A 25,460-nucleotide genomic window follows, 5' to 3' on the forward strand; every position below is an offset into this window, starting at 1 on the left:
CCATTTTATTAATCGAAGACACGTTTATTTAATTAATAGAGACTGGACTTTTAGTTAATTAGTCAATCAAAACTTATGCCGACTTCTCAAAACAAAGGTTAATTAGCATAGAAATTACGTCGTGTGACATGATTCCTTGATGAAGACGCTCATACCCATGTTTATCTTTACTTTTTTGGGTCAAGGAATTTAGTTGAGTAGTTGGGCTTAGTTGAAAATTGGGTCTTATTGTCTAACAGGCCTAAACTAAATTAAAAGGGTAATGTGTTTAAAATAATGTTAGGCTTTTTTTTTAATATTATATATAAAATATTAAAAAAATAGCCGCTGCGAAAGTGAGCCCTGGAATGTCGACCACTTTACCCCTCCTATAGGCTGGCCCGGGCGTAACTTGTTTGACACGAAACGTCTATTATTACTTTTTATTTGTTTATGGGTAAGGATCATTTCAGAACCATAAATATTTACAGAACTCGCAAACTCCTAATAAACACAATTTTTTATTTATATATTTTTATGTTTAGGATAATTTTATCATTTATTATGTGTATTTTTATGATTACATATATGTTAAGAGTAATTTTATCAACTTTTATATGTAATTTTATAATTACACATATGTAAACTAGTTTTTTTTTACATATATGTAATTAGTTATGACACATATAAATAATTTGGCTATTACACATATGCAAACTACTTTTAACATGTATGTAATCAAAGAAATACATATAATAGATGATAAAAACTTCTTAAATACAAAAAAATATATATAAAATGATTGTTTATTAGGAGTTATGAAAGTTGTGTAATTATTTAGATTTGTGAAATGAACCCAACTCATTGCTTTATAGTTATAAATTTAGACCCGAAAAATAAATGTTATAAAAACAGTTAAATAAAATTTCTGTTGTTTATTTCTCCTTTAACTTTTAACTTTTGAAAAAAAATACACCTTAAAATTTATAAAAACAAAGGCAGTTGCTTTAGCAGAATATGTCTTCCATACCAGGCATCCCATGGATTTGAAGTCAATTGAGGGTCACATTTGATTTGCATACAATTTCTTTTAAACTAATCATGCTTTAGCTGTTTATTATGTACTCCATAATTGACCCTTGACTTAAAATTTAAGGTCTTTTTAATTTTAATTAGCTAATCTTTTAAATATGATTATAAAAATAATTTCATAAAAATATATTTGCTTTTTTCATGAAAAAGTATGAGATTTAAGAGGTGGAAGCATCTAACTAGTTTGCCATTAACTAATTTATTTATAACTTAAACATTTAAATTATATCAACTTGACCCAGTTGAATAAAAAAATTAATGATACTTAATTTAGGTATGTGCTTCAAAATTTCCATCATTATTCCATTAACTATGTTGACAAAATAATCTAATTTGAAAAATGGTTATGTAACAAAGAAAAAAGTGCGAAAAACATTTTCTGATTGGGCCCAGATCCACTTACAAACTAAGATGAGTGTTTCCAGTAACAAAGCCCACAAAGTCAATCATTAGTTGGGCTGGATATATCAAGTATATGTGGATTGTTGTCACATGGATATGAAATATATTATCAAGAAAATAAATATCAAACTTTTGTACTTTGTTTGGGCTAGAATGTGACCTGAAATTGTCATAAATTATTCTCTTGATTTGTAGTGAACAAATTCTGTAACATTAAATCATTAATATAGTTTTCATGTGACAAACTGATGAAAGCAGGGCCAACCTTTCACTGTCATTTTGGCACTAGGTCTCTGATATTCATGTCATGTTTATGAGAAGCAATTTAATGTGAATGATACTTGTACCAATCCTACAATATGAGGTAAGTTCATGTTATCAGGTATACCGGGGCGGGTAGTTACAAGTGTAAATGAGCCGACATACTCGCTATCTACTTGAGATCGACTCATTAAAAGGATGAATTGAGTCAAGATTTACCGAACTCTAAGCTTATAGTGAAACAAGTTTAATAAATAAGCTTGAGCCTAAACTTCATATTATAGAAATTTAGTTTTTTTATATATTAAAAATGTATACATAAAGAGAGATTATTTTATATAAAATTATGTTATGGTCAGAGAACTAAATATTATGAGCAAAGAACTAAATTGTGTCATGTTGTATATAAAAAAATAGTTATAAATAATAACAATAACAATAACGATACCCAGTAACATTTCACCCAAAACAAAACTGTTGGTGATGTAGATAAAAATAATCTAATAAATAATAAAAATAACGATACTCTGTAAGATCTCACCCATATTAAAACTATTGGTGATGTAGATAAAAATAGTCTAATAAATAATAATAACAATAACGATGCCTGTAAAATCTCACCATAGCAAAACTATTGGTGATGTAGATAAAATAAGCATGTGTGTATAAATATAATATAATAATAAGCAAGTTGAACCAAGTAGAGTTCGAGCCTGAAAAATTACTCATGACCAAGCTCTACCTTTAGAGCTCAAAACGAGCAGAGCTCAAGCTCGGCTTAAGTCGCTTATGTCCCTACCAATCACATTGTGAACCATAATAATTAAATATGGGTTATTTAGAGTCTTTAATATCGTTTTTTTTTTTAATCAGTATGGTCATAAAAATTTTCTCAAGAGTCATATTCCTGTAGAAAGAAAAAACAAGTATGGAAACGACTTTTTTTACTAGCTAACTCATAAATCCTCTAGTCATACTCCTAAATCTACACATTTGTCCAATATGAAACTTGATCCCTCAACGGCTCAACCTCATAGGAAGGAAGACCATTTCTATACATTTTTAAGCAACTGTTTCTTTATCTTTAAGTGCACTTAGACCTTGTTTATTTGAGTTTGTAAAGTATGATATGGGCATCAAATAATAACAGAAGTGATATTTTATTAGTATATCAATAACTGATCCTGTTTATTAGTATAACAAATGACCCTACACAAAAGAATAGAACATAGACTATAGAGACCAATTTTCACACACTAGACCATATTATTATCTATCTATCAATATATTTATTAAAGTAAATCCCAGCTAAATTTAGGGTGTATTGTATTTGATGGTGGTGCTGGCAAAGGTGTGGGCATGGAATCAAAGGTCTCCCATTTTGTAGTCACCACAACTTCCCCTGATGTGGATGGCTGTCGCGGTTTTGGCACCGCTGGAATCGACGAAAAATTCCCAACTGACCGTCTCGAATTAGGAAATGACCGCGGCCAGTCAGTGTTTGAACTTCCATGTTCTTGGTTTCGCGAAGCCGGCTGTTCCTGGACTTGACTCGAGTTTTTAATCTTTAAAACGTCTAGAGTTTCCACGTACTTTTGAACCCTTTTCACCTGCATTTTTCTCTGTAGTTTTACATCTCCTTCCGCGATTATTTCGTCCAGTTTCAGTAGTTGGTTCATCAATAACTCGATCAGAACTAACAACGTCTTCTCCGCCACTTTCCCCCCTTTCGAGATAACTGATTCGTGCGCCGACACCTGCCCCACGTACAAAATCGCAACCATTAGGATTTTACATCATCAAAATTTTCATTTTTCTAACCCGAGTGTTAGCGGGTTTATTGTAATTATCATCTGTATATCAGATAAAATATATTGAGTTAGATGTCATTTTAGTCCCTGTGCTTTGGGTCATTTTGCCAGTTTAGTCCAAAGGTTTTATTTTGTGGGTCCAAAAAGGTTTCATCGTTGCTATTTTAGTCCACTGGGTTAACTTCGTCCATTTTTTCTCTTCATGAGAAAGGCAATTCAGTCATTTTATATGTAATTCTGTTAACTAGAAGGGCAATGCAGCCATATAAAATGACCGAATTGACCTTCTCGTTAACAGAAAAAATGGATAAAGTTAACCCAGTGGACGAAAATGGCAACGGTAAAACCTTTTTGGACCTACAGGTGAAAAATGAAACCTTTGGACTAAACTGACAAAATGGCGTAAACCATAGGGAATAAAATGTCATTTAACTCAAATATATTAGGTATTAGTTATGTTACCTTTTTAATTGATCACTATTCTGTTCCTTTTATATATAGTTGATTAATAATACATAATAACTGGTCGGGTTTTCATTATTTTTACACGGTGTACCTGGCCAGCGAGTCTATCGACCTCCAAACTAATCTCCGAAATCGCTTTAGCAGCCTTCTCCATCATTGCATTCTTCCTCATCTCGACGTACCGCCTTTCTTGGCTAATCGGGTCTTCCACCAACACCATTTTCGACCGATCCTTCACACCGACAACATCCAAAAATGTTTTCGAGCTCCTCTCTTTATTCTTGTACATAAGTTTTTGATCTTCATGGTGTAATCCTGTCGGGCCCGATAACATCTTCTTCAATTCCCCTGAAAAAAAAAAAAAAAACAAACAAACAAACAAACGTACCTAGTAAAATCTCAGAAAACACTCGAATTTTAAACAAAACGTATTTAACTTTTATAACAACTTTTTTACCGAATGTAGCTTGAGAACTAATATTGATTTCGTGGTATATAGACCCGTATTTCACACGAACTCTAATAGTTAGCGGGTTGTGTTCGTCATTCGGATCTCGTTTCTGGACCAGCATTCCTCCGGGCCGGACCTCCCATTCACCGGTGGCCCGGGAACTCAAATCGGGGTCGGTTGCGGTGGTCCTCATGGGCATCATCTTTGATCTAACCAAAGTATACAAGGCTCAGATCAAAGTATTGACCTGACAAGTGACAACAATTGGTGTCACCAAAATCATAAATAGTGGCAATAACATTAACAGTTTTTTGTTAATGTTTTTGAGAGAGTGTGTGGAGATCTGTTGGGGAAATTAAGAAAATCTAAGGCTGAGATCTTGGAAGTAGGAAAGTGGGTAAACTAAAACTAAAATGAATAATAATATATTTGAGGGAGGTATACTCGGTCTTGAAGGAAAGTATGAGAGAGATGATATGAAAACTTAGATTAAATGAATGGGCGGCGAAATTATATGTACAATTATATGGAAAAAAAGTGATACGCGTTATATGCAAATTTTAGATTTCATACCTAATTATTAAAATTTATACCTACTAATTTAAAACTTTATTATAACTTTGTACTTTTTATATGGAGAGTCATTTATATTAAGGGTTAGATCTTGTAGAACATTATGGTGTAATTATTTTAATATTAAATAAAAACTCATGTATTATATGAGATCTGTCCATAAGGTTTTTAGACCAATAGATACTGAGTTCGATTCTCACAATGGAGTTTTCCCAATGGCTTTTCCACTAAATTGATGTATATGCATTATGCCTAGTGGAGACGGATATGATCGGGTGGTTCCACTGGTGGCACGATGATTCTCCAGTTGACCGTCAGTAATCCAAATTTGTCGTTCAAAAAAAAATTAACAAAATATTACATTAAATAGTTATTAATAAGTGGAAAAAAGGAAATTGTTGAGAGAAGAAATATTAAATAAATAAGAAAGAAGCAGAAAAATTATAATTTATTATTACTATTTAATAGAAATAGAAATGTCAATGATCTCTAGATCAAGTGATGCAAGGCTTGCATTTCTTTTAAGAGATACAGGTTTAACTTCCACTTAATGTAGAGTGAGGCACCGGTGGCCAATAATATATAGGAGACCTAGGGAAATCTGGGTTCGATCCTTGAGCCAAACGTGTTTTACCGGTAACTTCACCGTCGTGCCTATGGGCGGGTGGGTTACCGAGTTTTCCCTGGAATTGGTGGTGGACTCGGGTTACTCTTAGAATACTCCGTTTGATCCGGTGGGCGCACCGAAAGTGCTCGGTATTGATTCTGTTGGCCGTTAAAAAAATAGGAAATAGATACGGGAAAACATTGATTTATACTATTATTTAATAGGATATAGATGCGAGAAAATTAGGGTGAGGAGACATCAGAAAGTGACACGCATGGGCGCAGCTTAACTAGGGCGGGAGGGGGCAGCCGACCCCCCCTCCCCCGAACTTTTCGCTCAATAGTGGAAAATATTTAGTTTTCGTGTACAAATTTTTTGGTATATACGTTTTCGACCCCGCGATTTTATAGAATTTTTTAGGTCCGATGACTTCTGCTCCCCGGATGTAAATCTCAAGCTTCGCCACTGGTGACACGTGTCGTCAAAAAAGATTTTATTTATTATATTGTATAAATAAATATAAATATAGATTCAAAGTTTTTATAGGTAACAAGATTTTTTATAAACGAAACTTTTATATAAAAATGAAGTAAAAAATTTCCTAGAGAATTCTTTTAATGGTATATATTTTCTGAAGAAAGCATGTCAAATGGGGTTGTAGCGGACAAATTAGAATGAAAAAAAATAATCCTTTTTTTTCTTGTAAGAACATATGTGGTAACTAATGGAAAAAGATACGTATCTCACCCGATTTAGATATTGAGTTAATTACATAGTTAGTCTTTGTGGTTTGCACAAAATAACATACTTAGGTACTAATAGTTTAAAATCACATTTTAGGGTATTAACTTTTCATTTTGTAACGTTTGTAGGTATTAACGTTATTTGTAGGTTTAAAATCACATTCTATTAGTACCTAAATATGTTATTTTGTGCAAACCACAGGGACTAACTATGTTAATACCCTAGAAGTTAATACCTCCAAATGTTACAAAATGAAAAGTTATTACCCTAGAAGGTGATTTTAAACTATTAGTACCTAAGTATGTTATTTTGTGTAAACCACAGGGACTAACTATGTAATTAACTCTTTAGATATTAGTTGATAGTGAAAAATACTCTCGGTCGAGAATCAAGAGTAGGCGTAAGGTGGATATGTTAAAACTTACTTGAGCTCATATAAAGTTGTATTTGTGTAAGTGATATTTTCTTATGCCTTAAAAACCTTTCACCCAATTATCTCCACACACATCTTACTCTTTTTTATAACTTTTATTATTTATTTAATTTAAACATTATTTAGTTAGTAAAATCATTTCATCCTTTAATGAATATGGTTTGTGAAAGCACGTCTGTGTTTACGGTGTAATTACTCAAGAACCCGTTTTTCACTTTTTAGTAAAACCATAACAGATGAAGGATGACCTAAGAATAAATGAGTATTCATTATTTTTTAATAACAAAGTACCTTTTGTAGGACAGGGGAGAGAATTGGTTAGTTAATAATTGGATTTTAAAAGGGTGTTTTAGGGAGTTAAAGTGAAAACCGCGTAGGTGTCAATTTGGTTAAATGGAGGGTGTGGTAGTTGACAATGCCTGCCCTACATTACTACTCCTAATCGTTTATGTTTTTTTTTAGTTATTTTTCAAACAACAAAATTTTGAATTACAATTCTTTCGTGTTAAACTCAAATTCACGTCTCTATTAATGAAAGCACCTACATTCTTTTTCAACTTCTTTTTACCGGCTAACTTGCATTCTTTTAATTCTATTTCCAAATTAACATCTTTTGTTGACTATAAAACTTGAACCCACAACCTTATGAAGAGGGACACCTTTTCATATATTTTAGTACGGCTAGGCCATAAACTCTTTTGGTAGACAAATCTGCATAGTTATTTAGACACCATGTGATTATGGGCCTCCAAATAAGTGTCATACATGCCACATCAGTAGACCAAGGAGCACGAAAGGTTCAACGTGTTGGGGAGGGGGGGGGGGGGGGTTGAATGTGTTAGGAAGATAAGAAGGTCGGTTGCATGGGAAGCGATTATGATGGTGGGTCCTTCTGCCATACTCAGAAGATGTAATTGGTTCTTGAGAAGAGGTAGACAAAGGGGTGGTCATGATGTGGCAGTGCGGCAATTGTGCAATAAACATCGACATGAGAATTGCAATTACAAAAAGGTGAAAGCCGAGTGTAAACTCTCAAATGAGGCACCAATACTTTCATGACTATAGTTATCCTCGAGTTAGAAGTGGTAAGTGTTAAGAAAAATATATGACTATTTAGTGGTAGAATCAAGAGTTATGGAGAACTTTACCATCGAGAATTGTTCATTAACTTGTAACAATCATAAATCACTACGAATAGCATAAAAAACATTTTGGAAGATATAACAAAATTTTCACTTATATGTCTATGTTATAATGAATAAATAAATGGTTTGGATGCAGAAACAATAACATATGAGCATAGAGAAGAAATAATTATCATAAACACAAATAATATGAAGAGTATTGCAAGAAATAAAAATTGAATTTATGTTTTATGATAGTAGACTATGGCGCTGTTTGTTTACCTCTTAATATGGATCTTAATGGTTCAGACCTCTTACTGGTTCAGCACTTAATGGTTCAGACAGTGTTTCGCGAGCAAATGTGGTTCAGACATTTGCCTCTGAATGGTTAAGAATTATACAGAGTCTGAATGGTTAAACCCTCTAATCTGAATTGGTCAGATATTTGTCTCTGAACGGTTAAGCATTATACTGGCTTTTAATTGTTCAGATCTCTTGCTGGTTCAACACTTAATGATTCAGAAGCACTTAACCATTCAAAAGTTTCCAAACAACCCCTATATTATTTTGAAGTAGATTGGTTGTCTAGGTCAAAATAGGTGAGAGAGTTCGTGTCGTGTGACTAAGAAATACAAAACAACTATCGACCATCGAATCCAACTCCGATCCGAGCCCATTGAAATGAATTTGTCTAGAAGTCCAACACTCGAAGCGATTAGAATCTAGACGTATCAGTTTAAACTGCCCCTTCTGGAACCTCTTTCTAGTTTCTACTTGCCACCCAACAACTTTTATTATATGCCTAAGTTTTTATTTGGAGTAAATAAACAAATAAATATTAAATACTAGAAAATCTACGAGTTAGATTATATCAAATACAAAGTCTTCGAAAAATAAGAAGGCGTAGGAAGGGTATAAAACAAACTCCGACTGGCCTCATTCATGCAGCATTGGAACCGTCTCATCGAACTCTATTATGTGAGATTTTAGGTTTTTGTTTTTAGATGTTTATCGTGTAGATTTTACACTTTTTTGTTTACATCATTGTGTTTTTTTTATTTATCATTCTGTTTTTTTTTTTCTATATCAGCATCATTGTGTCTTTTTGTGACTCATTGTGTCTTTTTTCTTCGACATTGTGTTATATTTTGCGATCCATTGTGTCTTTGTGCACTTCTTATTTTTAGGAGCCTTTGTAGAATAACTTTATCCGGAGATCTACAATAAGAACTATTTATTAAATCTTCTATTTTTTATTCATTAAGGTTATGTATGTAAAGTACTATTAATATTTACAATAGGCTTTATAATGATGCACAATTATTTGGGTTAGGATTAAGATTTTAGTTCATGTGTGCAAATCACAATTACATAATTCATAGACAGTTAGGTATATTTATTAGAACTTAGGTTAGATACGAAGTCGTTTTATATAGGTAATTGTGTAAAAAAAAACATAAAGACATTTTTCTAAATCATGTAAATTCTGATATTCATTAACGATAAAAAAAATTCATAAGAATAACGAGTAAACGGGCAACAAGTTGCGCCACAACCCCTAATAAACATACCTTGAAACAAATACATCAAATGATCAATTATCATCCTCTAAAGTAGGAAGAAACATTATTTCTAAACATGACCTACGTAAAGCTAAACCGACAATTGCACCATAATATGAATAATACGTTCTAATATCATTCATGTCTTCTGCATAATTCACCATTAATAAGACTGCGGGGTATGGTGAGGCGGGGGTTGGGTTTGGGTTGGGGCATTTGTTGACACGTGGCTTGGGTGGCAGACATGGGGCGACCCACATTGAAACAGGGTATGGTGGGGCGGGGGTTGGGGGCGTGGGTTTGGTGGGCTTCGCTGGGCTGACCCGGCTGGACTCTTTGGGCTCTTTGTAATTAAAGAAAATTACATAAAAATTAAAGAAAACTAGTTATAAAAATCATGCCGCGTTGCGGCGAACTTATTTTGTTATTTAGTCTGTGTTTACATGTGTTTGAAATCACTACGAACGCGTTGCACACGGAATCGCTGACAAGAATAAAAAGAAAATGTAGAAAAAACACACTAAAAAATAACCGAAAGAAAATCAACTAAAAAAGTTGTATGGTAATGATGTTGTTCGGTAGAAATCCGTAGTCAGAGATGAGCAAATAGTAATGGGTACCGGTATCGAATTTCCTGAACCGAAAGATCCTAAGTACCAATTCGGTACTAACGTTTGGCGTTCCTAGTACCGGTTCGCTACCAGTTTTTACCTTCATATACCGATACCGTAACCGGTATTTTCGGCACCAATACCGATTCGGTATCAGTTGGCACTGAGCTCATCCCTACCCCTGAAACTAAAAAAAAAATGTACGATACCGTTGGTGTTCGTACGGTACCCGTGATCAGGGATGAGCAAATAGTACCGGGTAACAGTACCAAATTTCTCGAACTAAAAGATTATATTAAACTCAATCCGGTACCGACTTTTGGCGTTTTATGTTCCAGTCTGGTGCTGGTTTTTACCTTAATGTACCGATAACGAACCAGTATTTTCGATACAAGTACCTGTTAATACCAAGCTTATCAGACTTAAAAAGTAAAGGAGATAACAGTTATTATAATATTAAGATAATAAAACTATAAAAAAACTATATATAATATTTTATTATATTATAATTTACTGTTCATTTCATTCCTTTATTAATATATAGGAGAATTACATAAAAAAAATTACATAAAAAAATTTCCTAACGTTTATATATTTTTTTTATCTCTTCTCTCATCTGCAAGACTATTTCCAACTCGTCACCCTTTAGGTGATCAATCGGCTGGGATAGAATTTTCAAATCCTCCCGTCTTTGTCTCTCGGCTTCTCTAGCGGCATCTCTAGCTTCTTTGCTCTTCCGAATTTCGATCCTTTGTTGTTGGAAGACGTTGAATGTATCCATCTTGGATGAAATGGCATCCAACTGGTCGCTGTATATTCCTCTATGCAAGAGCGAACTCCCAGCTGAAGGTGATGCCGTAGCAGATCTTGATTTTTGAGCACGCCTTTTTGTGGCATCTCTTCCATACTCAGGCCGGTTTGGGCTTGGCGAATCATCAAAAAGGTCCTTAATCTCTTGATCTCGTGCATCAGATTGGGACGAGACCCTCGACCTTTTGGAAGACGTGTTGCTTTCGCTACCACTGGGGATATTCGCTCACTTTGGATGAAACTTACAAATCTCCCAACAATGCATGAAACGGAAGTCGGTCCCCACATTTGTCTTGAATTGAAGCAATGCATTCGTCACAATGTCGGCTTCGGTTTCACCACTTTTTGGGTTTTGTTTTGCTTTATTTAAAAAACCACTATATTTTGTAAGTTGGCCGCTTATCTCGGTCCACTTCGAGGATAAGCTATCGTTTTCACGATAAACCTCTTTTCCCAATTCTTCATGGAATATTTTACTAACCCCTTGCCACAAATAGGTTCGATGTTGAGAATTTCCTGTTTTTATAAAAACAAAATTTAATATATTACAAAGTTATATAAAAAAACATCAATAAAAACAAAGTTTAAGAATACCTAAAGTTGAATGTTGAGATTGTTGAAACCAACCCCTCGCCAATGCAAGTTCTTCAGGAACGGTCCATTTTAGTTGTTTTCGCTTGATGGTTTCAAGTGCTTTATCCGCCTCGGTTTTTTTCTTATGGCTTCTCTTTTTTATGGGTTGGGGTGCGGAAGGACCATCGTTGGGTGGTTGAGTTTCGGGGACGGTTTCGTTTTGTGAAAGGTCGATGGAGGTTGGTGAAAGGTCGATGGGCGATTGTGTAAACGGGGTAGGTATCGAATCGTCGGTGTGTGGAAAGTTAGTAAATAAACGATTCCCGAGATACGATGCATAACCCGCCATGTCGGGCATAGGAGAGTGTATGAAAAATGGACGAGCCATTGGACGAGTGGGTGGTGGGCTAGGATTATTTTCTTGGAATGCATACGGGTTGTTCGGGTCAAAAGGACGGTTATGAGGATGCATTTTTTCGTTTTGTAGATGGAGAATTGAAGATGAATGTGGTAAAAAAATGGAAGAAATTGTGAGGTTTTATAGTGGAAAAATTAAATTTTATTAGTTTTTTTTTTTATATAGCCGTTGGCCAACGGCTAGCCCAACGGCTTCTTTTGGTTTGTCCAATTAAAGCCCGCCATGTCAGCTTGGCCAGACCGCCCCACGCCCAGCTTGAAACCCATGCCCCAAGGGCCACGCCCAAACCCATGCCCACCCGGGGTGGTGGCTTGGGCGTTTTCAGCCCACCCACGCCCAAACTCCCGCCCCATACCCCGCAGTCTAATATCAGGGGCGGAACCAGAGGGGGTCAAGAGGGTCCGCTGACCCCCCGGATATAGAAATTTGTAAGATTTTTAAATGTACAATCTGAGATTTTTCTAGGAAAAAACATGTTTTAGACTCTCTAGTTGTAGTCGGTAGAAATGAGAGTCTTATGATGACCCTCTAACATAAAAGTTTTGGTTCCGCCAGTGAATATATAGTTTACAAGAAGTTAAATGGTTTACATATATTGCATCATTAATTCTTGTAAGCTAGTCTTATCACTTTTAAAACAAGGTCTTTGATTTCACTTTTAATGTCAATTCTCTCTTTTGAGATGTTATTCTTATTCTTAATTCTTAATTCTTAAACAAAAAAACTTATCATAGGTTGTTTTCTGAACACTTTATAATTGATTCGTACTTAAACAAGTTAAGTGTAATTGGTTGCACATCTCTTTATTAGTTATTACTATGTCTTTATTTTGCTTTCAAGGGGGCCATAATTCCATTAACACCTCTTCATTGACACATGGCTAACATTAACATCACATTAACATCTCTTAGCTTTATTTAATCAACTTTAAATAATAAATGTATTATTATTATTATTATTTACAACAAAGACAAACCTAACATCACAAAGACATAAAACCAAAAAACATGAGCCCTGCAAAAGATTTTAGAACAAAAGCAACAGGCATGTGCCATGTTCCCACACCCTGCTAAAACAGCCTGTATACTTCACTAACCAATGATTCTATGGTCTTCCACCAAGCCCCAATTACATGTCCCTACCAATAAAAGGTGAACTCATTTGCAAACTAATATGTACATGTAATTATAAATTACATAATACTAACTAGTGGTGCACAAATCGGGTTTTCTGACTACCCGGTTCCGGGTATGGAACCGGGTTCGGGTACGATCGGGTTCTACAAAATCGGGTATTGACAATACCCGGGTCGGGTCCGGGTCCGGGTTTTATATAAAAAATGTATACCCTATATACCCGGGTTCGGGTCGGGTTTTCTAATACCCGGGTATTATAATACCCTATTTTCGGGTTTGGGTAGGGTCGGGTATGGATCGGGTTGGGTTCGGGTTTGGTTCGGGTATGCCTCGAGTATTCATTTTTTTTGGATAAATCATAGAAATATAAAATGCAAAACCTTTTTATTTCATAAAACATAGAAATACATGACACCTAAATAATCATTGAACCTGATCAAATAAGATGATGAACATAGATAGCTTCGAATAACTTGATCGTCTTCGTTTATTGTTCGTCATCAAAGACCCATAGGGTATAGAGATACAATGTAAACCAAACAAATGATCATAATACACTTTCTAACGGCTATATAGCCGTTACCAAGGTACAAAACTCGAAAAAACACAAAAAAACGAAAAAACCTGAACAGGGTATTGGGAAACCCGGACCGGGTATTGAAAAAACCCGATTCCAGGTTCGGGTTGAAACCGGGTACTCGTAAAACCCGGGTTGAAAACGGGTATAAAAAAACCCGGTTCCGGGTTCGGGTTTTATAATAGAAATGCATACCCAACCCCTACCCTATGGGTAGGGTCGGGTTCGGGTATAAAAAACCCGGGTTTTATAATACCCGGTTCCGGGTTTTATTTTCGGGTCTGGGTTCGGGTTTTTTGTGCACCACTAATACTAACATATTACATTGGGCTTGAAGCCCCAAAAAGCTCTTATAAAAAAGATCTTAGCTTGTCATATGTTTCAAACTCACTTTAGGCCCAACATCAACACACTAAGCATATTCATATGCAGAATGATGTTCATTTTGTTCGTTGTGTCTTACATGTCTCGTCTCGCTATCCTTTTGCTGATATCTTTACGAAAGGCCTTCTTCTGATTCTAATCTGTTAGAACACATGTAAACATAGCAAGATTAGCTAGAATCTTTTAGTACTAATCTTTGTATCTATTATTTGATAGTTGCCACCATAATCATAGTCTAGGATTATGGTAATGTTATGTATATGAACGGCTGTAAACGAACCAAACGTTCAGCAAACAGTTCGTGAACCGTTTGGCGGGAAGTTCGTGTGTGTTCGTTCGTTTAGTTAGATAAGCGAACTTGAACAGAGGCTGCGTTCGTTCATTTATGTTCGTGAAAGTTCGGTAACATGTTCGTTTGTGTTCGATAGTTCATTAGTGTTTTTAGTTTTTGTATTTTATTTAAATTAAATACTTCAAAATTCCAACAGATAAAGTATTTAATAAATGTTAAGTGTATTGTTTGTGTCCGTTTGTTTCCATTTGTGTTCATGAACATTAGGTTGTGCTCATTTGTGTTTATCAACGCTCGTTTTCGTTCGTTGCCTAAAATTAACAAACAAACACAAACGAACACGAACAAGTTTATTTCCTTAACAAACGAACACGAACATAAATCTCGTTCGGTAAGTGTTCATGAGCAGTTCGTTTATATTTCTTAACAAACGAACACGAACAAGGTCTTGTCCGTGTTCGTTCGGTTCGTTTGCGACCCTACAGTATTGTGATCATTCAAGCTCAAACTTGATAAGAGCGTGTGACCGTGTGTTGCGTTTCAACTCGTATAACACAAGAAAAGCTGGATCCATTTGCAGCTCTGGATATCCATTTAAGAAAACTGTTACGACCCCAAGTAGCAATGTGTGTCTGGCTTAACCGATATCAATAAATAACTAACTTCTGCTTATTGTGATCATTCAAGCTCAAACTTCTGCTCGAGCTTTCATATGTTAAACGAGCTCGAGCTCGAGCCTGGTCGAGCTCGGGCTCGGCTCGGCTCGTTTGCACCCCTACTTATCTAACTATTTAGGGGCCAAATAATCAACTTATTAATACCGCAAGGTAGATGAATATTACCAAATATACCCTTACTTTATCTATTACTTTCTTATATAACGTAGTCAAAGTGTCAAACAACGGGCAAATTAAAAGCGTATATTAAGCGACAAAGACTATCTCCAACAACATGTTTTATTACCTCAAAACTTTTTAGCAATAGCTGCTATCCAGGCTCTGTCTTTGTTACTATATGCGTAATTAATGCTAGACGCCAACAAGACAAACCCCGCACTCTTGTCCTTAGAGTTTCCATCTTCGTCTCGGTTTTTAGTCACAGGCAAAACCAAAACTGAACGTGTACCCTCGGGAAGCATCTCCCAGAGCTCAGAATCTGAAACATTGACCAAATTTGACTATTTTATATAAATCAAACACTAAACAGTAGCTATTCACTGAACATGGTTTTAAAAAGCATGTGGCACTCTGATGCATTTTGATCCCAAAATTCGATGCGCGCGCATCTAGGGATGTGAATTTCTGACACAACCCGAAACACGACATGAACAAAACAAGAAATTTGCGGGTTTGGGTTTACTCTAAACAGATTCGGGTCGGTTTCAGGTTAAACCCGTGACCCCATTTAGCTAAACGGGTCGGGTTGACCCGTTTATATTATATTTTTTTACAATATGTTTGATGTCATAAATGAAATTGGGTGTATTTTATGCCATAATTATAACTTAAAAAAAGAAATTAACATAAGATTTTATAATTTAATTGGCCTGTAATAATACCAACTAGACGTCATTGGTCATTGCCAGTCCCACCTTTGAATATTCCCTGTGCCAGTCCCACCTTTCACTTATTTTTCCTCTACCGGTCCTCGGTTAAAAAAACTTAACGGAGTTAAGTTTTTTTCTGAATTACAAGCTGACGTTTTAGGGCTTTTGATCAGAACGAGGATACGAGTTGAATGATATAAACTTACCTTGAAATTGTGCTCCAAACGATGAAAACGGTGTTTCAATTCGGGTGTTTAAACTTCAAATTAACAAAAATCAAGTCGTTCGGGGCACTGTTTCGAGGTAAGTTTCACATCAATAGACTCGTATCCTCGTTCTGATCAAAAGCCCTAATACGTCAGTTTGTAATTCAGAAAAAAAAAAAAACTTAACTCCGTTAAGTTTATTTAATTGAGGACCGGTGGAGGAAAAATAGGTGAAAGGTGGGACTGGCATGGGGAATATTCAAAGGTGTGACTTACAATGGCCAATGACGTCTAGTTGGGATTATTACAGGCCAATTCCCCTTGTATTATATACGTTTGTGTTTTTTTATTAAATTTTAATTATAATATAAGTGTTTGGGAAAAAAAAAATCGGGTTGAACGGATCGTGTTCGGGCTCATATGTATGACACGATTTTCGGGTTCGGGTCATGTTCGGTTTTGTCTAAAATTTTCGGGTTCAACTCGGGTTGAACCCGCCAACCCGCAAACACGACCCGTTTAGCATCCCCTACGCGCATCACGTGCGTGAGGTGTTCGTTATTAAAAAATACCAAAAATACTAATGGTTATTTATTTTCTTTTTTTGAGTTCATATCTACTCAACAATATGATCATATACCTGATCTCTGAGGAAAATACAGGGTATCCGTCAATTTAACGAGGCCGACCCGTTGCACCTGTTCTTTAAACCATTCAACCGCTCGGTCTTTCGATAAATCCATGCCTTTGGGTGTGTTCCAGTAGCCACGTACGCACAGTACATCATGTACAGATATAAGCTAGATTAACAATAAGAGAATTAGCAAGTCCAAAATCACACTTGTCGGTTTGTGGTTACGGGTTATTAGTTCCAAAATACCACAGAAATGCTGTTTGTGTTACGCAGTAAAGTATACGATCCCCACGCTAAATCCTCTTTACTTGTATCGGATATGTCGGGTGACATCGCGAATATTTGCTCCGCGCCTTCGGGAATGCTTGCTTTAACCACTGGACTAGCCCCCTGTGCATTATGTTAACTCGTTTTAGCCATTCAAAATTACGTAAAAATATTATGTTTTGAATAAATTATTCTTTTACCTTAAGAAACTGCCCAATGTAAGGAAGTATGACAGAGAATGCTGCCAAAGAAAGACCAAGAACCTCTGTTCTCTGAAAACCCATCATCAAATTAAACAAAACCAACAAAAATACTAAGAAAAAAAGTATAATTCAAAGGGTATATAATTATTTAAAAACTGCACACCAACTGTTCGTGAAAATGCCTGATTCACAAAATTGCAATAAACAACTTACAAACTGCACACCAACTGTTTATACAAACGTCTGCTTACGTATTATAGAGCATAAGCCATACAATTGAAAGAGTACATAATCATTTATAAACTGCACACCAACTGTTTGTGAAAATGTCTGAGTGGTCACATAACAAAATAAAACAACTTACAAGCTGCGCTGGGGTTGAATTTGAACTCGCTAAGTGATTCAAAACCAGAAGAGATCCAAAAGCATATCCAATCCATCTGGGTAAATATGATTCATCCAGTCCAGGAATCCCTAAAGTGAAGCGAAGAACAGAGAGATTGAGCTGTTGGTTTTGGTTTTGGGAGTTGTCAGTACCAGTGCAGGTTATTTTTGATGATTTTGTTGGGTTTTTGGGATTCTTGTAGTGGAAATGAGTAGTCTTGTGGCGAAATTTGGGTGTGAAAATGGAAGAAAGAGTGATGGGGGTGTGGAAGAGGGTGCAGGTGTGGCTCATTTTGACCCAAACTTAAATGGTTACAATGGGCCTTTTTATAGATGGCAAATTGGAAAATAATAATTCCACCATTGTGAAATTGGCCAATAATAATCCCAAGTCACGAATTAGCCAATAATAATCCCACCTCATCCATTTTTGGAAAATAATACTCCAAATGCTGACGTGGCACTTTTGTCGTTTAGTGACTGTGGATTATTATTTTCCAAAAATGGACGAGGTGGGATTATTATTGGCTAATTCCTGACTTGGGATTATTATTGGCCAATTTCACAATGATGGGATTATTATTTTCCAATTTGCCTTTATAGATTTTGTAGGGTATTTTGTGCCCATTCAAATCTTTACAGTGGTTATAAATTTATGGGTAAATTACATTTTTCGTCCTTTATGAGTTTATATGTTTGTAATGGGTTGTAATAGATAGTCTTTAACTTCAATAATTACATAATTACAGTCATAATCTTTTATTTGGAAAACACATTACACATTTCGTCTTTTAGCACTAATCAAGTTAAAATTTTCAGTTATGTCTATCCACTTAAGGGTATTCTGGTCATTCATGTCTTTATTTAAAATATTCATCAATAAATAATACAAAAAAAAAAAAAAACAAGGTTACATACCATTCTAATCGGGTTTGGGATTGCCTAAACCCGTCCCAAACCCGACCCATTGCCATCCCTAAGCGACATGACATATTAACTGGCGTTACATACCATTCTCTCCTTGTGTTAAGGGATGTTAAAGAGGCTACTTAACCGGATGGTAAGAGATTGAATTAATTTTTTTCTTTTTTAAACCAAAATCACTAAAAAACAAGGTTAAGTTTTTAACGGGATTAGACCATTTCTTTGGGGGTGATTGCATTCACAATGGATTCTCCTTATCCATCGCTGTAATTATATTAAAAATCACTATATTTTCTCTCTCGTTTCCAATTACATAATACTTTTATCATTACATTTTATCTCTTCTCCACTCATAACCACTTTAAAAAAAAATATAGCGGGTGAACAGTGTTTTTTTTTAAATTTATTGATGAACAGTAAGATTTTCTCTCCCCTCTACTCATAACCACCTACAACAACTCTATATAATATAGAGACCTCTCTCACATTAATATACAACAAATCTATATAATATAGAGACCTCTCTCACATTAACATAAAGAATTCAATGTAAATGCTCGGAGGTGAAGTAAAATGAGGAAAAGTGGGTGATACGGCAACTAGGTAGAGTTTAGGAACATTCTAAGTGTTAAACCATCTTTAACGGACCTTTCTAATTGGTGGACCTATAACATGACACAATTCTATAACACTAACATTGTTTGTTATCGCTTATTTATATTTTCTCAATCCGTTATCCGATAACATATGACCAAAAACTTACATGTCTTAGGAAAATATTACATCAATTTTCTCAATCCATTATCCGATAACATATGAAAAAATTAAAATTACATGTCTTAAGAAAACAATACATCTTGCATGTCACCGTACTAGGTCAAGTTTTTTGGGGCATATGAACACAGAATCTAAAGCCAAACCACCTTTCTGGTGAGTACAATCAATTTGTGTCATGGAGAAGTTGATTTTTGTAGGTTTATACGAACTCTGGATGACAAAATCCCCAACATGACACCGTTGCCATTTCCCTGACTCGTTTAGAAAATGTTGAGATGTAGCATGCTCGCCGTTGGATACAGAAAACTGGAACCGAACGGGCTTGATGTTCCAACCATGAACATGTTGAGTGGTCTTGTATTGCCCCTTGGGTGGTCTTCCGAGTTGAAGACGAAAGAAAAGGCTATAACTACCGGCTGGAAATTCAAACTCCAAGTCTCCTTCTACTTCCAACCACCATATTTGATGAAGATACGCAATTGTGTGAAATCTACAATTTAATAATCATGATCAAATACTTTAGTAATGTGCGCTTAACAACATTAATTATATAAAATAATTGACTTTCAATATCTTGGACGAAAGGTAAAGGGTGGAGTGTGGGTATCAATTTGTTATAAATCAAGAATGAGATATATCTTCGGACAAATCCTTTATAAAACGTTAGATGCAAAGCCAGAATATGTTTGAGAAAGTCAACTTTTGAATGTACATAAAGATCATAATAGTATTTTACACATTACTAATTTTTTATAAGTTTAAAAAATCTAAACAAACTTTAAGGTCCCAATAATGATATGACTAAAACAATAAGCAACAAAGTAACAGTTGACTATTAATATGTTCATTGGGTTTTGAATTTAAGAGGATTCATTTCGATGGCTATCCATATGAAGCAAGCTGTCAGATATTATTGGGTATGTTCAATTCACAAACTAACACAAAATATTTTTTTCATTAATTAAATAAGACCAAAATTCAAAAAAGGAAAAATGTAATTTAGAAAGGGCAAATTGGAAAATAATAATCCCACCATTGTGAAATTGGCCAATAATAATCCCAAGTCAGGAATTAGCCAATAATAATCCCACCTCGTCCATTTTTGGAAAATAATAATCCACAGTCACTAAACGACAAAAGTGCCACGTCAGCATTTGGAGTATTATTTTCCAAAAATGGACGAGGTGGGATTATTATTGGCTAATTCGTGACTTGGGATTATTATTGGCCAATTTCACAATGGTGGGATTATTATTTTCCAATTTGCCATTTATTAATATAAACTTAATAATTTATGCGTATTTTGTTCAATGCATGTCAAGAATGTAGGAGTGTATGGACATAATAATATAATAACATATGGCCTGATTGTTCGATCAAATACTAATCCATGCAACAACGTTAATTATTTCCAGCAAGTTATCTTTTGACTAATGCACAATAACCTAAACATAGTCAAGAAGTTTACAAGTATAATTAATCTCTAAAATAAGTTTTAAACATTGATTAAAAGTAAATAAGCAAGCTTTGGGTTCCATTTTAATTCTTTTAGTATTTGAAAACAACTCTATGAGGCGCAGCGAGCCTGAGCTTACTCGAGCCAACCTCATGTATCAACCTTTATTGTACTACATTCACAAGTCGGCTAGAGCTTACAACTACGTATTATAAACATGAAGATTCAACGCACACGTAATATGAACAATAACAACAATAATAATGGCAACAACAAGCAGCAATAGTTATAGAAATTAAGATAAACTAAAACTATTTGATAATTCTTTTAAGTTTTCGTTGTAGTTTGGCTTGATCCGCTTAGAGTAGAACTCTAACATCGCGCCAAACTTAGTTCTAAGAATGATTTAATCTGACTATAATTATTGCACTATTATATCACTTCTAATGACTCATTTTTTTAGAAATCCAATAATCTCGTGAAGCTGATGTGGATGAGAAAGGAGAAGAAAGTTATGTTCATGGCGCTTTCCAAATAATCATACCAATGATAATTAATCATCGATTGGAAAATCCTCACAATTATTTTTTGAACGCCAAACACACACCCTCTGAAATCTACTCCTAATTAAAATCCACTATTGCCTATTTTTTGAAACTTGATCCTGCATCACTTCCACGAGGATAAACACCTGGCGCCACTAGACCAAGAGGCAATTGACCGAAATCGTTATAAAATACTAGGTTTTTCCATGAAAGTAAATTTGTTAATCATTGAAATATTTTATAATTAAAATAAAATGGAAGAAAAATGAAACCTTGATTGCAGAGAAGGGACATGGCTCCAATATCTCCTATCATCAATGCCTGTTATCTTCATCCCCTTCCAAGAAGCCAACATGCAAATCCCCCCTCCTTTCTCCATCCACACTTCCTGCATCACCACACCTCCATTAATACCCTCTCTAATTTGTCTTAACAATATGTGTGTGAAAGTATTAATAATTAGAGACAAAAAGATCATACATACCTTTGTACCACTAGAAAATCTAACAGGACTACACAATCCAGCATAGATATCTTTCTTTCCCAAACACTCGGAACTCCCTCCATAAAACATAAGTTTTTCCGAAAGAATCCTATAATTTTCGGGTAACTTCGGTTCCCATATAAAATCAGCTGATGATGCGCGGTGAAAAGCTCGATTGACTCTTGCCAAGTTACAAATATCCGTTGGGTCTAAATAGCCGAGAACCATCGCTAGACAGTTCTCCGGTAAGTCTCCTAGACCGACCGCCCCAGATCCTTCATTGTTAGATGTAGAAAATCCAGACCCCATTGAAAAGAAAAAAAGAACAGTGAAGGATGTTAATTCTTTGATATGTTGATTTTATAAGAAAGAGTGTATATATATGTGAGAAAGGTTAGAGATGTTATTGACCAACGTGGATCACGATATCTTATTATATTAACTTGCATACAGTATCCCTATTGTTTTTTTTAATAAGCTTTTAGATATCATAATCAACAAAAATGTTATTTAATTATGAGAGTTGATGTTTTTCATTTATATTTTGTTATATAAAAACATTAGGATTACTATTTGGGTAACATGTCAAGTTTATATTTAAAACACACTTGCTTGCGTCGTTTTATTCAAATAATTGAAATGTTCTTACAAGTTTGAATTCAGGTTTTGGAGTAAATCAAATACAAACCACCTATACAAATTACAAGAACAATTTAAAGTCATGTATCATCCAACTAATAATATGTAAAGAAATGATAAAATAATAATTTAAATAATATCAATTATATTAAATTCTCTATAACTATATTAAGAAGCAATTAATTTTTTATATAGATCTTTCTTTTGTTTTTAATGTGCTGCTGATATAATTTTTCATAAAAAAAGTTGTTGATATCATTCATATATGTGGTAAAATCAATTATGTTGATTGATTTTCATGTGCTAATATAATTCAAAAATATTACTTTTATGTATGTATGTATGTATTGTTTTAATATGTGCTAATTTTACAATTTTTAAGTGTTAGGATCTGTCCAACCCCTTCAAGTTTTAGTCATATATTTGAGTAAAATGCCAAAATTATCTCTAAGGTTTAGTAAATTTTGCTTGTTCTATCTAAAGTTATTTATTTGTGCATTTGAGTCTTTTTAGGTTTGCATTTTATTCTCATTTTCATACTTGAGTTCGATAAATTTTTGCGACTTTCGTCCCTCGAAATTTGGTTCACATAGATGAAAATAACAAGATTTCAGACTTTTTGGATGGAAATAGCACATCAAGGACGAAAGTCTCCAAAGTGGTCAAACCTCAGGGACGAGAATGACATTCTACTCCATTTATTTATATCAAAAGGGTTTGTGAGTCAGGCCGCCTCAGGCTTGTTAGGAGTCCAAAGCAGATAACGAATACGTGGTATTTTCGTCACAAAATTTGCTTCGGTCCTATAATTTGTGTGTGATCTTTATACATACATGTAAACTTTTTTTCTAGAACTTCAGGCCGTAGAGAAGCAGGGTCCAAAAACCCTTATTTTATATTACTCATCTTGAATAAACCCTGAGTCCGGTGATACCAAGAAGTGTTGGAAGGCGTTGTCTCTTAAGTGGTTCGGATATTAGGCCCGTGGTCGTGGTGAACAACAATGTAAACTTACGGTTAGATTTTAGTAGCTGAGTGAGTTTGTCGTTAAAAAAAAGTTAAATATTTATAAAAACTAACCAATGGGATTGGATATGATATGAATGCATGCAAATTATGGGAGAGAAACCGACAACGACTCGTACATTGTTCGTATATACAAGTCAATCCTCCATATGTGTGAATATAACCATGTTTATTGAACATGCTTTCACTGACACCGCAGAGTCACCGAATGATTGGAACCATAACATCAATCCCCCATATGTTCTTTGTTTTTATTCATGATATATATTTAGGGTATCCGGGGTGTATGCGGGAAGGGGAATCGGGGAGTGGGTTGCCGAGCGGGAAGGGTGATGCCAACAAAGAGGGGAGCCATTTCGGGGACCAATTCCGGTGGGGAGACACCGAAGAGGGTAGAGAGAGAAGGTGGGGCCATCATCATTTTCAACCAATGAAAACTTTTTTTTTTTTTTAAATAAAAAACCAAATCACCTAAGAGGGGAGTGCCGCCATCAAAAAGGGGTATTAGGGGAGTATTAGAGGGGAGTTGACGTGGCACTAGTTGGTTGGTTGGGCGTAAGAGAGGGGACTCACCTCTTAGGTGAGCACCCCTTACACCCTTAGTACACTAATTATTTTACATAAACTTCCCGATCACATTTAAATATTTTATTCTTTTAATTAAATTTTATTAAGTGAGAACTTGGTGAAGTAGGGACCATTTGATAGATATGGAAAGGTCGTGAAAGTTGTCTTACCTGTTAACACCATCATTAATGAAATATTAGATGTATAAAGATAAAGATTTGCTAAATTATTGCGATAAGAAGGGCCAATGGCATTTTTAAGCAAACATATATTTATAGTTTCATGGATTTTGGGGGAAGAACAATATTTGAGATGATAGTTGGCGTATCACACCTAATTCAAACACAATGGCCACTAATCCATTTAATTAGCATTCACATCTTTCAGAAATTCTTATTTTTTATGATAATTAATCGTCGTTAAATCGAAGACTTTAAACCGTTGTGTATAAATCAGTTTTGAAGTGTATTAGAACTGTTTCTAGCCAATGGAATGAGAGAAAAAAATATAGTGTATAACTAATGGAATGACAGAAAAAATATTTAATGTTTTACTTTTATACTCTTTGTTTTTTTTTCACTTTAATTTTTTTCTTAAATGCAAGGTTTTGACAACCGGATCGGCCAGTCCGGCCGGTTCAACCGGAGGCCGGTGGTGCCAGGGTCCAGTCATCCCCTTCGAGCCGTTTGTGAAGTAACCGGCGGCCGATGGTTGAACCGGGAAACCGGGGTTGGAAGATGACGGTTCAATATTCCGGCAGTGAGATGAGCTCTATCTCCGGTGATATGTTGTCACGCTGATACGAATAGTGTACACACACCTCTAGATCTGCGTCAATTGAACATCATTGCTTTGCTAGGTTGATACCAGTGTTAGAAGATGACGACAAAAAAGAGAAACAAAGATGGTTGCCCTATTTGTTTTTGTACTAGCTGGGCTTTTGAAATTTTAATATGGCGCCTAGTTAAAAAACCTAATAGAAGCTAGTATTTATTAAAACGTTAGTCGGGCTTTGAAGACTATTTGTCTACGTAATACATATAATATATTATTTAATATAAAATCAAATAATTTTGTGTTACTCAGTCTTAGACCATCAAGCTATAACATCATGGGTATTCTTCTTATAATATATATATATATATAGATAGATAGATAGTCCGGTTCTTAAATCCGGTTCGACCGGTCCAACCAGTACGGACCAGTAAGCACACTGGTTTGACGTCCGGTCTGGTCATGAAAATAGTGCTCAAATGATCCTCCCCTAACGTACAAAGTGTAAAAAGTAATTACGCATGAAAAAACTCAAAATTACATATAAAGGAAATCAAAATAACGCATAAAAATTATGCATGAAGGAAATAAAAATTCAAAACAACGCAACTTTAAAAAAAAAATTCACTTTATATGTACTTTTTTTTTCACTTAGTACATACGTTAACAACCTTTGTATTTAAACATTTTTCTATAGTTTTATTCAGTCTCTAGTCTCTTGCT

At 34.9% G+C, this 25,460-nt stretch overlaps 4 protein-coding genes across 7 annotated transcripts; all 4 read right to left on the reverse strand.

The window, feature by feature from the left end:
• Positions 1 to 2,903: 2,903 nt before the first annotated feature.
• On the reverse strand, positions 2,904 to 4,976 carry LOC110869267 (BAG family molecular chaperone regulator 2). The gene is made up of 3 exons (XM_022118558.2): positions 4,468 to 4,976; positions 4,102 to 4,358; positions 2,904 to 3,491 (listed from the first exon to the last, which is right to left on the reverse strand). The coding sequence occupies exons 1-3, from the start codon at positions 4,661 to 4,663 to the stop codon at positions 3,027 to 3,029; spliced, it is 918 nt and encodes a 305-aa protein (XP_021974250.1). The 5' UTR covers positions 4,664 to 4,976; the 3' UTR covers positions 2,904 to 3,026.
• Positions 4,977 to 10,467: 5,491 nt separating this feature from the next.
• Positions 10,468 to 12,271, reverse strand: LOC110867511. The gene is made up of 4 exons (XM_035975097.1): positions 11,520 to 12,271; positions 11,339 to 11,441; positions 10,741 to 11,137; positions 10,468 to 10,536 (listed from the first exon to the last, which is right to left on the reverse strand). Exons 1-4 carry the CDS (start codon positions 11,968 to 11,970, stop codon positions 10,468 to 10,470), a joined length of 1,020 nt encoding a protein of 339 aa, XP_035830990.1. The 5' UTR covers positions 11,971 to 12,271.
• Positions 12,272 to 12,808: 537 nt separating this feature from the next.
• LOC110869268 (protein COFACTOR ASSEMBLY OF COMPLEX C SUBUNIT B CCB2, chloroplastic) lies at positions 12,809 to 17,867 on the reverse strand. Of its 4 annotated transcripts, none has more exons than XR_004863073.1 (7): positions 17,526 to 17,867; positions 17,159 to 17,230; positions 16,938 to 17,081; positions 16,698 to 16,857; positions 15,269 to 15,460; positions 14,093 to 14,153; positions 12,809 to 13,054 (listed from the first exon to the last, which is right to left on the reverse strand). XR_004863073.1 is itself a non-coding variant. In XM_022118559.2 (6 exons), exons 1-5 carry the CDS (start codon positions 17,835 to 17,837, stop codon positions 15,270 to 15,272), a joined length of 879 nt encoding a protein of 292 aa, XP_021974251.1. In that variant the 5' UTR covers positions 17,838 to 17,867; the 3' UTR covers positions 13,943 to 14,153; position 15,269. The 4 variants fall into 4 exon arrangements, 2 of the variants coding, with proteins under 2 accessions (XP_021974251.1, XP_021974252.1); XR_004863072.1 differs by having other exon boundaries at positions 14,021 to 14,153; XM_022118559.2 differs by lacking the exon at positions 12,809 to 13,054 and having other exon boundaries at positions 13,943 to 14,153.
• Positions 17,868 to 19,217: 1,350 nt separating this feature from the next.
• Positions 19,218 to 22,059, reverse strand: LOC110869269 (F-box protein PP2-A11). Its single transcript, XM_022118561.2, has 3 exons — positions 21,732 to 22,059; positions 21,520 to 21,635; positions 19,218 to 19,736 (listed from the first exon to the last, which is right to left on the reverse strand). The coding sequence occupies exons 1-3, from the start codon at positions 22,038 to 22,040 to the stop codon at positions 19,334 to 19,336; spliced, it is 828 nt and encodes a 275-aa protein (XP_021974253.1). The 5' UTR covers positions 22,041 to 22,059; the 3' UTR covers positions 19,218 to 19,333.
• Positions 22,060 to 25,460: the final 3,401 nt, after the last annotated feature.

Source organism: Helianthus annuus, chromosome 7 (assembly GCF_002127325.2).
Source record: "Helianthus annuus cultivar XRQ/B chromosome 7, HanXRQr2.0-SUNRISE, whole genome shotgun sequence".
NCBI lineage: Eukaryota > Viridiplantae > Streptophyta > Magnoliopsida > Asterales > Asteraceae > Helianthus > Helianthus annuus.

What these genes read in the sequence shown, in the direction of transcription:
- LOC110869267 (XM_022118558.2), bottom strand. Translation starts at nt 4,663, where the DNA reads ATGATGCCCATGAGGACCACCGCAACCGACCCCGATTTGAGTTCCCGG. An exon ending in TAGTTCTCAAGCTACATTCG is followed by an intron (nt 4,359 to 4,467) that starts GTAAAAAAGTTG and finishes TTTTTTTTTCAG; the next exon opens with GGGAATTGAAGAAGATGTTA. An exon ending in TCGATAGACTCGCTGGCCAG is followed by an intron (nt 3,492 to 4,101) that starts GTACACCGTGTA and finishes TACGTGGGGCAG; the next exon opens with GTGTCGGCGCACGAATCAGT.
- LOC110867511 (XM_035975097.1), bottom strand. Translation starts at nt 11,970, where the DNA reads ATGCATCCTCATAACCGTCCTTTTGACCCGAACAACCCGTATGCATTC. An exon ending in AACGATAGCTTATCCTCGAA is followed by an intron (nt 11,138 to 11,338) that starts GTGGACCGAGAT and finishes GAATATCCCCAG; the next exon opens with TGGTAGCGAAAGCAACACGT. An exon ending in AGGGTGACGAGTTGGAAATA is followed by an intron (nt 10,537 to 10,740) that starts GTCTTGCAGATG and finishes TTACTTTTTAAG; the next exon opens with TCTGATAAGCTTGGTATTAA.
- LOC110869268 (XM_022118559.2), bottom strand. Translation starts at nt 17,837, where the DNA reads ATGAGCCACACCTGCACCCTCTTCCACACCCCCATCACTCTTTCTTCC. An exon ending in ACATTGGGCAGTTTCTTAAG is followed by an intron (nt 17,082 to 17,158) that starts GTAAAAGAATAA and finishes CATAATGCACAG; the next exon opens with GGGGCTAGTCCAGTGGTTAA. An exon ending in ACACAAACAGCATTTCTGTG is followed by an intron (nt 16,858 to 16,937) that starts GTATTTTGGAAC and finishes TTGTTAATCTAG; the next exon opens with CTTATATCTGTACATGATGT.
- LOC110869269 (XM_022118561.2), bottom strand. Translation starts at nt 22,040, where the DNA reads ATGGGGTCTGGATTTTCTACATCTAACAATGAAGGATCTGGGGCGGTC. An exon ending in GATTTTCTAGTGGTACAAAG is followed by an intron (nt 21,636 to 21,731) that starts GTATGTATGATC and finishes GTGGTGATGCAG; the next exon opens with GAAGTGTGGATGGAGAAAGG. An exon ending in GTCCCTTCTCTGCAATCAAG is followed by an intron (nt 19,737 to 21,519) that starts GTTTCATTTTTC and finishes ATTAAATTGTAG; the next exon opens with ATTTCACACAATTGCGTATC.